The sequence below is a fragment of the Diadema antillarum genome, unplaced genomic scaffold (assembly GCF_040938485.1).
Source record: "Diadema antillarum isolate AM-2024a unplaced genomic scaffold, OU_Dant_1.0 scf00000018, whole genome shotgun sequence".
NCBI classification, from domain to species: domain Eukaryota; kingdom Metazoa; phylum Echinodermata; class Echinoidea; order Diadematoida; family Diadematidae; genus Diadema; species Diadema antillarum.
The window spans coordinates 1,664,993-1,682,102 of record NW_027270907.1 but is presented as its reverse complement, the minus strand read 5'-3'; the positions used below and the strand labels follow the sequence as shown (position 1 = coordinate 1,682,102).

At 40.4% G+C, this 17,110-nt stretch overlaps 1 protein-coding gene across 1 annotated transcript in view; it reads right to left on the bottom strand.

The window, feature by feature from the left end:
- LOC139727591 (WASH complex subunit 5-like) overlaps positions 1–16,891 on the bottom strand; it is a 59,025-nt gene extending 42,134 nt beyond the window's left edge. Inside the window, exons 1-15 of the mRNA XM_071638576.1 lie at positions 16,780–16,891; positions 13,647–13,874; positions 11,978–12,084; positions 11,026–11,110; positions 9,879–9,979; positions 8,504–8,623; positions 7,749–7,821; positions 6,356–6,508; positions 5,489–5,602; positions 4,469–4,640; positions 3,633–3,757; positions 2,989–3,118; positions 2,245–2,357; positions 1,316–1,482; positions 252–327 (exon numbers count right to left, since the gene is read on the bottom strand). Coding sequence (XP_071494677.1) covers positions 252–327; positions 1,316–1,482; positions 2,245–2,357; positions 2,989–3,118; positions 3,633–3,757; positions 4,469–4,640; positions 5,489–5,602; positions 6,356–6,508; positions 7,749–7,821; positions 8,504–8,623; positions 9,879–9,979; positions 11,026–11,110; positions 11,978–12,084; positions 13,647–13,871 — 1,761 coding nt within the window. The 5' untranslated portion in view covers positions 13,872–13,874; positions 16,780–16,891. The remainder of the gene's footprint in view (positions 1–251; positions 328–1,315; positions 1,483–2,244; positions 2,358–2,988; positions 3,119–3,632; positions 3,758–4,468; positions 4,641–5,488; positions 5,603–6,355; positions 6,509–7,748; positions 7,822–8,503; positions 8,624–9,878; positions 9,980–11,025; positions 11,111–11,977; positions 12,085–13,646; positions 13,875–16,779) is intronic.
- Positions 16,892–17,110: the final 219 nt, after the last annotated feature.

Here is a 17,110-nt window from a genome sequence, read left to right as displayed (position 1 = left end):
TTCTTCTTAGAATTGTATGCTCTTTCAAATTTCATAAGAGGTTTCTCATCATCTCACAAATAAATGTTAGAAACCTAAAGCCTATCTCAACCCAAAACTATACAATCCCTTTCAATTTTATCTTCATTGCTGAAATACATCTGGCACTGGAAAATGTGCACCTTGCCAGTGGCTGCAATCTCAGTGGGTTTTAAAACATGCATTTTATGGGAATGACTTTAGCTCGCTCACACAAGATGACCGACTCTCACCTTGAGAAACGTCGCCCTGAGTTTGATGACGAGGGCAGGGTAGTTCTTGATGCCCTGCTGCATGAAGGGAGTGTAGCTGGGGGAAAGAGAGAAGTGGGGTAGGAGATGATATATTACTCTGCTGCATCACATCCCGAAATTTCTTACTCTATATTGCAACAGCAGAGAGCTGACTCAGTGTGGGAATAGAATTCATTTTGATTTGATATGATTTGATTTGATTTATTCATTTGGAAGAGAGGTGGAGGTAATGACAGCAAGATTGTTAAAGAGACCCAAAAAAAAAAAGAAGAAGAAATAAATAAATAGCGAAATAAAAGGGAAAGAAGAAACAATTGAAGGGGTCGGTGCAATATAGTGCTAACCCACACTTTTGTCAAAATTGAGTTAATGCATTTTCATAATCCTTATCCTTTACTCTAGCCTCCATGAAAGTATCATATATGAATTCAACCAACAAGAAGGTAAAAAATGCATGGATTCATTTTTATTAATGTACGATGTATGGACTTTCCAAACATTCAACTGCGATTATCTCAAAATGACTATCGTGTGGGTTAGCACTATACTGCACCGACCCCTTCAATTCTACACAGACAATAAAATCTTTCATTAATACACGTATATGCCAAATAAACACACTTACATATCCAGACATATTAATGCACAAATTCAAAAATTAAAAAATGAGCTTTAGTAATTGTAAGAATGAACAAAACTGAGAGCCAATAGGGTGAAAGAAGAAGTGCCAATCTGCAAAAAATTTCATTTCATTTCTTTGAAACAAGATGTTGAGAAGGCCGGGAAACACTGACATACAGCAGCAGACACATGGCTATATCAATAGGAATACACAGACGAGGAGAGAGATTGATAACAGATCAATAGATCGATGTGAAAGAGATTTGTACATGAAGACTATCAGAAAGATATGAATAGACAGGGAGATATGAAGTACCAAAATTCACAGATGAAATGCAAAGACATGGATAATGTCATTTCATGATGGAAACACAATAAAGCACAAATTAATGACTATTGACCCTCTGAACTTTGACCCCCACCTGTCGATGATCTCCCAGGCGTAGGAGACGTCCGCCACAATCTGGAGGGTGATGAGGACCTCCTCCTTGATGTTGATGGTGCGAATCATCTGGTGGAGAAACTTCCTGGTCTCCGCCAGGAACTGCCTCACCTGGAGGTTGGCCTCCAGCTGGTGGAACTCTTGCACCTGTTTGATATCATCATGGCAACGACGGCAACATCAATTAGCAGGAGGATGAGGAGAAGAAGAAAGAAAGAGAGAGAGAGAGAGGGAGGGAAAGGGGAGGAGAGAGGAAAAAAGGGGAGAAGACGTGAGCAGTTATAATGTAATCACAACAAGTACAGCAGTGGAAAGTTGTTCGTATATCTGAGTGGATACTGTTTTAGTGCTTACAATCACTAGCCAGTTTTATTTTAACTTTCTTTCATTTTTTATCATATCTTTTTCACAATTTTGCTTCATTTTGCTTGTCCACATCTTTAAGAATATGTCACAAATCTCATTATAAAGACAATCAGACACTACAAGATCCAACTGGTTGCACAACTGTGGAGGCATTCCGGTCACAAGACCAGTCGCACGACTTGACACTGCACACTATGCGATCAGACTACACAGTTAGGCTTACAACTGCACTGGCATCGGAACATATACTGTAATGTCATTGGCTAAAAGTCCATGACCGGTTGTTAATAATTGACATCCTAAATTTCTACAAATGGCTATGCGACCCAGTCCCACAGCTGAAATCTGGCAAGCCTGGTGATGTCACGATTCCAGCCTTTAGGTCGTATGACTGGTGAATGGTGGCAAAGTCGTATAGTGTTGTGTATGTTGACCTTTATACAGAACATTTAGCCAGCGTTGTCATCAACATTAAAAGGATATTTGTAAGCTACACCTAACATTAGAGGACTACTCTGTTTTAAAGAAAGTGAGAGAACATACCTCCTCCAGAGCCTGTATAAGCTGAACCATCTTGCGACCTGCTGCTGTGGAGTCATCGTAGGCTAGGGAGGTAATCTGCTTAGACATCTCACTGAACCAGGCCTGTAAGTTATCTGCAATGAGATGAATCAATTATAGAGACAAATTTCATTTTTGTTTATTCATTTATTATAATAATAACATTCCTTTCCTTTTCGAAGGGTGAAAAAGGGTTCATATTTCAGGAAATCAACTGGCTGCCTACGTAATTCAATGATGCATCTTCGTACTTACTTGTGCTTGACAGATTATACTTTTAAGTACAGCACTCAGGTGGAAAACAACAGCTGATTATAGTGTAGCAAGTTCAAATCAAGGAATGGATGATTAGGGGTCATAGGTCAAGCAGTATTCAGGGTGTACTATACGTATACCATTTTACTGTTCATGTGAATGGAAAGGGCGGAGGAAACCTAACCATGATATAATCTTTCCTTCACAGATATTTTTTTATCTTCCTTTCTCTACACCATAACCATCTATTCATGACATTCATAGTCTTATTATCATCATTATTTTCATCAAGATGATTCTGACCCATGTCACTTGTGTGTATCCTTGGACAAGGTGTTGGACATCTCTACCTCCATTGACCCAAGAGTGTAAAACAGAACCTGGCAAATACTACAGTAAAAATGGCAGCTGGACTAGTAGAAGTCGTTTATATATCAGCAGCAGTAGCAGTATGAAAGCAGCTTCTCTCACCATTTTTGGCGACCCTGGTCAGCGGCTTGGTTCCCGAGAAGACCTCAGCTAGCTCCGTCATCCTCTCAATGCCCTCAGTCTTGTAGGTATTCCACTTGTCCTCCTTCTCAGCCAACATCTTCTTGAACATCTTTTTATTTAGTGAGAAGGTGTAAACCAAGAAATCATGAAACTGATAACGGTGATAGTAGTGATGATAATAGTGGTGAGACTACTCCATAACGCAAGAGAAAATAATTAAAAATAAAAATAATCTGCAATAGTGCTAAATAGCTTTTAGTTACAATAATGAAAACACAGATATGATGATGGTGATAGTATTGATGACAATATTAAATGATTATACTACTCCAGCCTAAAGTGATAATAATCATATTCTGCAACAGTACAATAATGAAATAGTAGTACAGTAGCAGTAAGAAGTTTTTTATGTCATTCCCCTCCTGAGGGGACACCGGGCCCCACTGCATAAAAAGATTCAATCAAAGATGAGTTAAAAAAAAAAAAAAATCAAATATAAGTCAGATGACAGTCAATCAAAATTGAGTATTTATAGATATATGATTGATCTCAATTTTCATACAAAAATAGGAATTGGTGATACACGTCTAGTCTCCTGACCAAGAAGTTGAAGTAACTTTTACCTCCTTGAGCTTGAACTCCAGCTGGGCGGTGTTCAGGAGGCACTCAAACATCTTCTGGGGGCTGTACTTGCCCTCTTGGACCAGCTGCTCCCTCATCTGCCGCACCTTCTTGTTGTGGTCCCACGCTGCCAGGGTGGGGCAAGGAGAAATGACAAGGGTATGTTGGAGGAGACACAACAGAACAGTACATACTAGCATCATTGAATCATGACTTCTACTGGGCCCCATTGCATAAAATATGTCATGTTAGAATAGCAATTCTTGCAAGAATGGGAACTTTTTGTTGCAACCGCCAATACGGAAATGGGATTTTCGTTGTTACCAAGTAATGACACTCGCCTTTGCAGCAAGAGTTGCTTTCATATCAACCTATTATGAAATAGAGCTCTGGTGCACTTTAATTACAGTTACATAATGTAGGAAGTAAATGATCTCTCCTATGTATGCACACCATATTGAACATGTAGTGATCTTCTTCTCGATGGCCGTTGCTTCTAAAACAGAGGGGGCCATGATATTACTGCTGTATTTCATGGTGTCAAATATGTAAAATCCAAAACATGGCTACTAGTAGTTTCACTTCTTCCACTTTCTCATGACTTTACTGGATTTTTATAAAGAAACTTTCACTCCTCAGTGGCTTTAATAATAATAATGATGACAATGATGATGATGATGATGATGATGATGAAGATGATGATGATGAGGAAGATGAAGATGAAGATGAAGATGAAGATGATGAGGAAGATGAAGATGATGATGATGATGATGATGATGATGATGATGATAACAAAGGGCGGGGGAGGAGGGAGAGGAAGGGAGGTGGCACCACTCACGTCCTTCTGCCGAGTGGAGCATGAGCCAGCGGATGGTGACGTTGCACTCCCGCAGGCAGTTCATCAGCTTGGGGATGTTGTCGAGGACGTACTCCTCCGTCAGGTTGCCCTCTGTCAGGTAGTGCTTGGTCATCTGCACCAGCTGCTCCAGCCGCTTGTTGTGCCTTATTGCCTGCCAGAGAGAGATGGTGACTCAAATGTACAGTAATGCAATGATCCCTCTCCTTACTTGACCTCATGACCTCTGACCTCGGTCATGTGATAAGATAATGAAGGGACGATGTAGCTGGTAACAACTCATATCTTTATGACCCCAGAGAGGAATCACTCTTTGTAGAATCACCTCTTGCATTCTGAACCCAAACACCCACTCATTCTATTCATTTCTATTTACTGTGACTGCTTACAATGAAGTTCTCTGACGCTACATTAAGTTTTTCAGCATGCTGTGTTACAAAGTGCACACATACATTACCATCAACAGTTCGGGACAACTAGCGACTTTGTAACATATCTTATGACCGTAAAAATTGATTGAACTGACCACGCTAGAGCAGCAAAGGGAAGTATGATCAGTGGCCCACTGATAGGTTGCAACTTAAATCATACAAGGTATGCAACCTGCATTCAATTGAAAGTTTTGTTCCATTTTAAACTGCAACTCGTTCATGCGATGAGCATTGACTCAAACGCAGCAGTTATATTGGAGGACTTACTTACACTTGACTTTAAGAGTTGCAATCAATATTGTAACTTTTCTTGCAATTAAGCCCCTTATTCCACACATCAAATCATAAGTGATATTGCCCCACATATCCACAGGTTGGGGGGGGGGGAGTCTGTTGCATAAAACAACAACAACAACACCCCCCCCCCCCCCACCACAAAAAAAAACAAACAAAATCTTGAAGTAAGATCTCACACACACAAAAACAACAACACAAACTAACAGTACTTCAATGGGCTGAGAAACCTATTAATACAAGTACCATCTGTCATTTCTCTCTCTCTTTTTCTTACCAATTCCTTGATGTTGTTTAGGTCCAGGGTGTTGTTGAGGGCTGTCTTGGCTGCCTTGTATGGATCCCATGCATCCGCCAGGTTTACCACGATGCCCATGTAGACAGTGATGACCTGCAGAGGAGACAGAGCTATTCTTTGCATGAGTGTGTCTACTGTACAGGAACTGACAGTCATTTGAGGGGTAAAATGACGTAAGTATGTTCTGATGCACTTCAGTTGAAGGCTCTGAAGTAATGTTATATATTTTGATGATCTATTGATTATCATCATCACACCATCGTGGTCATTGTCGTCATCATCATCATTATCTGAGATGAGACGATAGAGTATTTTTTACAAGGCTAGTCCTCATCCCTACTCGGACATATTCTAGTGCTGAAAAGCTGTCGTGGTTAGTGAATTCTAATTCTCTCTCATGGTGACAGCTGTTTGTTTTGTCTTTGTTTGTTTTATCTGAGAAGAGGGAGTCTGTTGTCCATTGAAATCAAAGCTGATCATGAAGCTTCAACTCATCCCCTCATCAGCATCATCACCATCATCATTGTATCATCATCATCCTCACCATCATCATCATTATTGTCATCATAATCATCACTGCATCATCATCATCACCATCATCATCATCATCATCATCATCATCATCACCATCATCATTACTGTTATAATAATAAGTCATCATCATCTTATCCTTGTCATCAGCCACATCCTAACCATCATCACCACCACCACCATCTTCCTCATCACCACCATGACCATTTGATCATCATCATCATCATCACCATCACCATCACCACAATAATCATCATCTTCGCCCTCACAGATGCCCTCCACTATTTCCAATACAAATGTAGATGCAATCCTCACCCAGTTGTCTGGGAAGTGCTTGTCCACGATCTCCCTCATCTTGGCCTGCTGGGAGTGAAGCGTGTCCGGGGAGAAGAAGAGGATCACGTAAAGCATTGCCGCCTGGGTGGAAAGGGCGGTGCTCCGGTGCTCCGGCAGGGGATAGGCCGAGATCTGTATAGTGGCAAAGAGTCAGGATACATGCCAAGTGTTTGTTTGTGTGTTTCATTGATACATCTGAGAAGATGGTTGGATAGTCCATATCCAGCTGCAAGAGCAGTTCCAGTTGGGTGCAAGGCAGAACCAATTCACTGGGTTATGCATCCCGCTCTTTGCGATGAATCAAAGAAGCGGGATCTTTTATGTGCATGAGTTGTTACTCTCACACATAGGACCTCCATTTCTGTCCTATCCAAGGGCGGGTGCTGTTAGTTATTCCGAAGGTTCGCTATTCCGAAGGTTCATTATTCCGAAGGGTCGTTAATCCGAAAATGAAAAAGGGTTTGTTAATCCGAAAATTTGTGGCGTTATTCCGAAGGTTCATTATTCCGAAGATTGGTTAATCCGAAAATGAAATTCGGAACAATGAACCTTCGGAATAACGAATCTTAGGAATAAAGAGCCTTCAGAATAACGAACCTTCGGAATAACGAGCTGTAACCCCAAGGGACAGAGTGTTTTGCCTCTTACTAGAGAGGGTGGTGTGATCACACCAAACACTGCTCGGTTAGATTTGTGAATTGAACCCGGGTCATTTGGATCTGGAGGCAGACAGATTGCCAACTGGGTTCTATGACATTTGTTCCTGCAACAGTTGCTCCGATGAAATATCTGCATGCAAAGCCAAAACATAAATTCAATCCACAAGCATAACCCTAACCCTGGTCCTAATCCTCACATCAAACTAAACCTAAAACCCTATCACAACCCTAACCCTAACCCTAAGGTCCTTGGAGGAAACAAAACTGGAGCAACTGTCACAGGAGCAAATGTTGTGTCATCACCAACTGAGCCACATTACCAGTGCTAGCAAATGCAGTGCAGTTCCATCTTCATAACATCACATGTTGGAATCATTCACTAGTTTGCTTGATGTGATATCATGTTTAACATAGAAAAACAAGACAAGCTTCTCAGCAGGTACTGTCAGTTTTAACAGAATGCAATTACACTGTGATAGGTTCTTGAAAATTCTGCAACCAAAGCAGGCAATGTACGAAGATCTCAAATTAGAGATAGCTTTTACACTATATATTATTTCCCTTGAGAAACATTGACAATGAAAAGTAATAGTTTTTCATAATATGAAGATACAGCATTATCCGACCCCCCCCCCCCCAAAAAAAAAAAGGTTCCGTGGACTTGGTTGGTTAAATCTCACTGAAGCATTAATGTCCATTCTTCATTTACATACCTGATTGTAGATGTCATCTGAGCGTAGACGGCCAATCACCATTTCTATGAATGTTTTACTGATGGGAATGCGTCTGTTTTGAAATCAGAAAACAGAGAGAGATAGAAATAAAAAAGGTGGTACATGGGCACCAACAGAATGACATACTAGTGGATGGAATGTACTGTGTAGATAGATTTGAATAACTAGAGACAAGATAGACATAATTAAGAGACAAACACATAGACAGACAGACAGACAGACAGACAGACAGACAGACAGACAGACAGACAGACACGGAGACAGATAAGCTATGTCTTGTCACATTTTGGTGAAAGGATAGTCATTCTTGATGGTTCCAGCGACAATCACTTCAAATAACCAGGAATTTCCTTTCACACATCACAGCACAAGATTGAAGAGTAGAATCAAAATTTATCCAATCACATACAGTACATGTATGTACATAAACCTGGTAGCATCAGCTAGTGAACTTGTGTCTCTGATGCACAGGGTTGAAGTGACTCTTGTGACTAAGAATTAGTGTCCACACAGTCCACAAGCAAGGTTTATCTCAAGAATTGATATGAAAATGATAAAATCAAATATAATACAGAGTTTGAGAAAGATTTCTGATTTCTCATTCAACTTGGTTTTACATTTCCCAAATTTAGCATAGTGAACAAGTATGGATGACCAATATCCTGAACGAAAGTAGCATGCATGTTGACTTTGATGGGGAAAAGACACGATTTGAAATTGATTATGTGACTTACTTGAAGTAGTCTTCGGGGTAGTTGGGTGGTCTCTTGGCGGTGGGCGATGGATGGTACCCTGTACTCCTCAGCAGCTTGCACACATCATCCATGTTTGAATCAACTGCCGCTCTTGAGGCACTAGATGCAGAGGAGGCAATAAAAAAGAAAATAGTGAAGGCAAGCCTAGAGTTGTAGTTTAACCCTAAAACCGCTGGGGGTTTGACAACTCCCCCTTGACATTTTCCATGACCATCGTGCAAATTTTTTGACCCCGTCACTCGCTGACTTTTTGTTTTCAAGTCTAGTTCATCTTATGACACCATTTTCATGAAAATCGGTCATAGCTATGACGCTGCATGACCTTTTATACATGTTCATTAGACCCAAAATGGCTCACAAACGAAATTTCAAATTCATGAAATTCTTCTGTCGAGTATGTACGCCCATGATTTTTTATCACGGCTACTACTAAAACACTGATCGATTCGGTGCTCATTTACATCGATGTAGGGCAATTTGTCAATCAGTTGCAAACATAATTTTGTGTACAAAGTCAATGCAAATGAGCTTTCCTTGCCATATTCAAATGGATATGATTATTTTATCATTAAAATACAAACATAACTAAATGCTCTTTTCTTTTTTTAATGGATACCCAGTTCAGATTCACACCCTTCATAGTACTGGTACAGTTGGTCCTAGAATCAAATGCCATGTGTAATTATCAGTCCTGTGTTATCAGAAAGGTACCCGGTAGTCCTCTTTTTATTAGTAAAGTGCACAACAAACCACTGGTCCACGCTTTCTTTTCCATGACTGTAACAACCTTCTACAGGTTTTACAAGCTTCAAGAGCACCAAGTCTCATTAAACACGGTCACACTGCGCTAAACTATGTATAGTTTACTTTTCAATAACTTTCAGAAGTTTGAGCATGTGGTCACACTACTGACAAAAGTATGCATATAATGCAGTTTGTGTGATGCAAAACTACTCATAGTTTCAAACTCCACACGAGCAAAAAATGTGCGTCCTCCTCGAATATCAAAATATGCAAACATGCAACACCAGGCAAAAAAATGTGCTCTGTGCGTAAACAACATAAAGTGGATCTAATCACATGACAAACTCCTCCAAGCATCAGCCGTGCCATGGTCAGATTACACAAAGCTCTGTTTAGCTTTGTGAGAAGTGAGAACCTTCCCAAGTGCAAGCAGGCAGTTTCGCTAGAAACTTGACAGGCACTTCTCAAGAAGTTTGCAGTCACACTGCCCAAACTATTAAAGCGAAGCAAAATACCGGGTGGTGAAACTATGCATACACAGTTTTGCAGAGTGTTACAACAGCTATTGTCATCATTGGGATTTTCCAGCAATAGGTGAGAGTGAACGCACCTGTATCTGTGATAGGAGACCAGCATCCTCTCCCGAACCCTGCCTTCAATTCTCATATCAACGACAAGCAGCATGCAGCCATAGAGGTAGAGCGCTTCACACTGAAAAATAAAAGAGGTCAAAATCGTCAATATTTGAGTATGATGGCAAAATGCAGGGTGTTTTCAAATTATCGTTCTAGTGCTTAGATTCCTCACTGATGTACATTTGTATTCCTAAACAAAATTACAAATAAGAACTTAACCTTCAACATTCACGAAAGCTATGAGTAGAATACAAGTTGTATCATTGAACATACACTGTTTGCAATGATGCACTACCTAAAATGAACTCAAAAATAAATAAACACAAACATCTCAACATGGATAAACCTAGTACATATATGTATTCGCGAAGTTTTATCTGCAGATTGCTGCAAGTGCTGCATTTACAGCTCTAATTCTGCACAGGCATATTATTGTAAGTGGAAAGAACAGTAAGAATAGAATTGTGAATTTTCCACCAATGTCAAATTTACAGGCACTTCTACTCACAGTGAAATACAATGTATCAACTGGCATGGAAAAAAAAAGCTAATACATGTAGGTTCTGAGTGGGTACGTATTCCACCATATCCCGGCAATTACCCCCTGAGGGCAATTGCCCCCCCCCCCCCCCCCCCCCCCCCCCCCCCCCGAATACTGGTTAATGGTTAGGTAAGAGTAAAGATTAGGGTATGGGTTAGGTTTAGGGTGAGGAGTTTGGGTTAGGTCACGATTAGGTTCAAGATTAGGATTAGGGCCACGGGGAGGGTCCGAGGTAACTGCCCAGGGGGTAATTGCACTTGACCCGTATTCCACAAATAGAGCAATCAGTCATCTGTACTTTAACCCTCTCCTCCTCCTTCCCTTTCCTTTCCATCTTCGTCTTCATCTTCATTTCATCTTCATCCTCTTCACTCTCATCTCCATCATATTACTTTCCTCCTTCATCATATTCATATCATCTTCCTCCTTCTTTGCCATCGTCTTCAAATATGTTTAACTCGTTGAGGACGAGTCCCGAGTATACTCGGGCAAGTATCTATGGGAAGTGCATATTGTAGCAAAATCAGCTGGTCCTCAGTGGGTTAAAAGAAGACATCTATGTGGAGGGCACTAGAACTCACCATGAGCTGTTTGCCATCTTCATTCAGTAATACCGTCTCAAGGGTCTGCTGGATGAACACTCCTTCATCCAATTCCTCAAGAAATCTGCAGAAATGGAAGCAATATTTTTAATAGTTAAAGGGCAATGCCTGCATGCTTGGAAAAGACTTCAGATAAAATCTGACACAATGATTTCTGAAACATTCCATAGTACCTTTCGAATGGAGCCTTTTGGTTACACCATGTGGTATTGGATGGCAATGAATGGGATACCTGGGAATGTTGACCCTAATGAGTGCAGTATTCCCTGGTATTCCACGAACTAAAGCCATCAAATACAATTATTATCTATAAAATTGTCTAGGGAAGGCACAGTGTAAAAAAATTCTGTACTTCTACTAGACTTTGAAGCCAATACTATAGTTACTAAAGCGCACTAAAGTTAAATACATTGCACATTGAACTGATGAAGTAATGTACCCAGTATTATGGGAGATGAAAAAAGGAAAAAAAAATAACATGTAATGAAAACAATATGAATTGCAATTTTGCTATAATTCAAATATTGCTACACTTCATCTAGGAAAGAAACAGTTTGATCATTGATTACATGCACTGGAACATTTTCAGCACTCAGCACATCAAATAATCTTTGATTGTCTACTCTTGCTCTCTCAAAAGTGAAACCGACAGGAAAAAATTAATAAAAACCACACACACACACACACACACACACACACACACACACACACACACACACACACAAAGAAAAAAAACCCAGAGTTTGTAGTTACTGGGAAGTTGAAATGCATGGGAGATACTACAACACCTTAACTCCTTGGCATAATCTCTTACTACTCTGATTATTTGTTTTATTTTGTTTTTTTCTGGTTCTCTGAATGTGTTGATTTTTTCTTGTAGTTGTTGGGTTTTTTTTAATTTCTTTCTATTGACTGATTAATTTGCACATACCTGTTGAGGTCCATGACATATTTGTGGATGCTCTCAAAGGCGAGGTAGAAGCGGCGGAGGATCTCCATGTGGTTCTCTCTGAACATCTCATCCAGGTCTTGCAGCTCCTGTCAAATTAAGTTTATTATGGTAGCACGGATTCAGAAAACTTAACCATTTCATACATCAGATCACGTGATAGTCATTAAAGAACGGGTAATCCTGATATCTCATTGGTTGAGAGTGGTATGTTGATTTTTTATGGCCACATGCTGCCTCAGTGACAACAGCCACTGCACTGTAAACATGTATGTTTTCATGCACCTGTAGGAAGAGTTCGCGCACTAAGCAAGCGTTTGCGCACTCATTAACCATGCATTCATACATAAATTTGTCCAGAAGCTAAAAGCACGCATCCAGTAAATTTTGTCCAGTTAAAAAAAAAAAAAAAAAAAAAAAAATGCCATCTATGGCAAGCCACGAGGAAATGCATCCAGTACATTTGCCATCAAGTTACATGATAAAAAGAATGGATTTCTGGCAAAAAAATCGTCCCCCGTTTATAAGTTTATAAAACAGATGATGCACAAGTTTTTCATGCATCAGTAGACTAGGAATAGTGTGCATGCGGTAACTATAATTTAGCCTACACCCAAGTGCTTGGCTTTGCCTTGTCTCATGGGAGAAGCACTCCATAATGACCTTATGCACACAATTCCTGAAGCACTCAGACCTGTGCATCATTTGTATACCATTTCAGGGCTAGAATTACAGTACTTTTAACAAAAAATAGGGAATTTCAGTTTAAAGGAAATGTATAGTTTTGGTTGAAACCTAATTTCAGGTTTCTAACATTGTTTGGTGAGATAATGAGAAACCTCTTATGAAATATGAAAAAGCATATAATTCCATGTGGAATTCAATGTTTATTTGATGAAAATTGGTTTTGAAATGGCTGAGATATCCAAAACAGAGCAATTCTAAATAAGTGTGGGACCCACACTTTATTACGATCGCTTTGTTTTACTTTGTTTTTGGATATTTCAGTCATTCCAAACCCGATTTTCATCAAATAAACTTTGAATTCCACTTAAAATGGCATGCTCTGTACTATTTCAAAAGTGTTTTCTTGGTATCTCGCAAAAAGTTAAAAGCCCAATTCTCATCTCCACCAATACTGTACCATCCCTTTAAATTACTTCATGCAGCAATATAAATAGAGGAAGGTCTCTTGAGATTTGGCCATGCTGATGATAGAGATGCATGAGAGTCTTGTTTGTTTTATATTATTATCGATTTTACATTGTTCAAGCTATTGAATGCTTACAAATAATCATGCTCACAACAGAATGTTTCTGTCACCTGTGTTGTACTATCAATGAATGCATACATGTACGGTAATTCTTTTGACTGCTAAATAGACAAAACTGTCTTGAGCAGTATGTACATTGGGGTGGGGGTAGGGGCTAGGGGAGAAAATTGTAGTTTTATGCAAGATTTCAGTCTCATTTTCTTATTGTATTCTTTGAAATGAGTTACAGTATGTCTTGTTTTGTATATTCACACATTCACATCAAATGTACGTCAAAAATGAAATTGAAATTAAAGAAGGTACATGTAGGAAAAATCATTGATAATGAGATAGTAATTTAATGAGCTGAGGGAAATATAAAGTTGCTTGTGTGCTTACCGGCCTGGAGTCAATGCGATGGTCATAGTAATCAAATGACTTGAAATAGGAGAAGTCAAATAGAATGTCTCCATATTTCATCTGATCATGCTTATTGTCCAGACGGAACACTGGCGGCACAAAGACAGACAAGCGTAGCAGTTCAGCTATGATGGCGTTCCCTCGTGACACAAGCTTTAGTATGGTCTGGCCACACTGATTGTTTTCTGCCAAAAAGTCAGCCATTTTCTGGATGGAAAACGAGAGCAACAATTCATAACTAAATAATGATAACAAATTTTGACCTGCTAAATACATTACCGGTAATATACAATAGATCATAATACTTAGTTGATTCTAGTGGCTTCAAAGGTTTCTGGCACTTAAATAAGTATTTTGTGTCCACATATAGATATCTTAATTTCAACATTGTTGTCTATAACAGGCCCTATATGATGTCTCTGATGTTGCATTTATTGCTGATAAAGCTGCAGACACTGATCAAAGTCAATATCTTACAAACTATGTTTTATATCAAAAAACATGTCAGATTTTATTCAGACTAATGAAATTATGAAGTTGCAATGATTGATATTCATCTTAAATTTTGACAACCATCTTAAACTTATAAGTCTACCCATGAATGATACCGGAAAATAACTTGACTCAGCTCAAGGGTGTTAATTACAATGGTGTAGACTGTCTTTAATCTAATTCTGTTAATAATCAGCTGTTCATGAGAAATTAAAATGTAGGCCCTAAATTCTAATATCTAAAGTTTACAAGTTACAACAAATAATTGCCTTTACGGCAATTGTGCACTTTAAGGCCCTATATTATCGGTGCGAGATTTTACCGTAATCGAGCAGTGCGTGCGAATTCGAGTACCTATCAGGCACCGCGGGTCGACAGCGGGTCTTCCGGCACTGTACTGTGTACATGTGTGTGAGATTTCGCGTTGGGATGCATGCAGTGTGTGTGGATCAAAGAGGTTCTATATGTAACCTCTTTGGTTCTTCTTCTTCTTCTCGAGTCACTACGCAGAATGGAACATTAGATTCGTCCAGTCCAATGTTGGATGCACTGCCTGGCACAGGGCGTTGGAGCTGCCAGATCCTCCTTTGTGCAAGGCTCTGGTAGAAGTGGACAGACCAGGAGATGTTGCATAGTCTGCTCCTCTCCACACAGGCAGGTGGTGTCATCATTCTCACTATACCCCCACTTTGTTAGGTTAGATTTGCAGCGGCCGACAGCACTTCTTAGGCGATTGCAGCAAGACCAGAAAGGCCATGCCTCACTGGCACCTGATGGTGTAGTTTCCTTAGGGCCGGTAGTAGACACTGTATGTGGTGTATGGGTAAGACGTTCAATCCACATGGATACACGCTGCTTGTCAGGGCTTTTGTTCAGGGCCTTTACAGAATGCATGAAGCTGCGCCTGGATTTTAGCCTCTTTCTTGAATGATCATGATTGAAGAGAGGGTGGCGAGGGTCATTTTCTTGCTTCAGCTTTTCCTTCTGGGATGCAACGGTCCTACGGATGCTTGGAGGAGCAATCCCACTCAGTAGGTAGAGGTCTTCAACCTTTGTGGGCTTTAGGCAACCAGTAATAGCACGACATGAAGAGTTTAGAACAGTGTCAATCTTAGTGGCATGAGCTGATCTACTCCAGACAGGTGACGCATACTCTGCTGTAGGGTAGCATAAAGCCAGTGCTGTTGTACGTACCGTCTTTGCATCAGCACCCCACTTCGTATAAGTGAGCTTTGGTGTGGATGTGTCAACGTGCGTTGTGCGTGATAAAAGCTATTACGGTACGCCACATGGTTGCTCTAACGCCCTTCCCCGTGCGGCGCGGCGTGATCGAGTGCGAGCAGACCCTAGACAAACAGGGTGCTGTGCATTGGCACACAACGGAACACAACGAGTGGTAAACTTCCGTGCTTCAATCATGATTTTAAATGAATGAATTTTGGGTTATAATTTTTTAAGCAGGAAATCGCTAATTAACCTATTGCAGAGAACATATGTCCACTCGTGGCCTCGGTGAAATTATTCTGCGAAATGATAATAAAAAAACCAAAATCTTACCCCGATTCGTCAGTCTGTTAGTGTTAATTTCTTCTACACAGTTACCGTTTAACGAGCCTTACCAGACGCTGTGCTAAGTGTGTATAGCTACCGATTTACGGGCAGCCACTACCTGGACACACACACACACACACAAGCCTCGCCCGTGTGGTTGGTTTGTGCGATTTGTGATGGGGTCGGATCGGGATGGATGGGGATGAAGAGGCATGAAAATATTCACGTAACTGTTGTGGTGAGCTGGCGCGAGCTAGGATGTTCAAAAATTGAATCTATTATATCACAGACTACTGCCAACTTTCTCACACTTTGTGCCATGATCATGGCAATTTTCTGCGATGGAATATGTAATAATGTACAGCTCGATAATCCTGCAGCGGAGCGAGCAAAGGAACGCGAAATCGCGTTCGCACAGTGTTCGATGCATCAGCTAGCTCCGCAGAAGCGCAGTGAGTGAGGCGGGCTTTTAGTGACCTTATCACTTGTCAAACGGCGGTCCATACAGCAAGAGAAGCTCACCAGCTGATCAGTGCGTGGTGGTTCATGGTATATCACCCTGGCATACGGCGAATGAGGTACCGATAATATAGGGCCATAAAGTGCACAATTGCCAAATTTACAAGATGTGCACTGCACCACTGCTGCAAGAGGTGGAATCTAAATTTACAGCAGATCTACACTCTAGAAGTCTACACTAACGTTAGGCCTACAGAAAGGTAAACAAAAGACTAAAGAGCCGTGCTAACAATTTCATCAGTCTGAATAAAAGTGTTCAGTCTGTGTCTGTCGGACTAGTCTAGCTGTGCTGATAGCCTGTGATAATGTTACTCATAGATAATCATTTTTTTATTTTTTTTGGCCCGTGGCCGGTGCGTGGAGTTTATAATTATCAAGAGCCCAAGAGCCACTTCAAGCTTTACACCACTCGCAATTCAACGAGTGGGACTAAACTACAAACGACTTCCAGGTTACGCCCCCGCAAACTGACATGCCTAAAACTTATTCAGATATCTTCTTATTTGATCAAAAATGAGTAAATGTTGCCAAAGAGGCAAAGGGTACTCACAGCTAATAATCGGACGTTCTTCTAACTCTCCAAAAGACACCTCGGTAGACAAATTCTGCGAAAGACAAAGACTATCTCCTAAGTCTCCAGGGTGCAGCCATTTTGGGTCATGTGAAGACAAATCACCGATAAATCGATCATCTCCGTTCTGCAACGATCGATTCAATCATGAGATGCTTCAACTTCAACTTTCCTCCTCTCTTTCCTCTTTCTTGTTCATGTTCTTGCTCTCCTCCTCCCACTCTTCCTCATCTTCTTCTTAATTCTTCTTCTTATTGAACTCTTCTTCTTCTTCTTCTTCTTCTTCTTCTTCTTCTTTATAAGCTCTTCC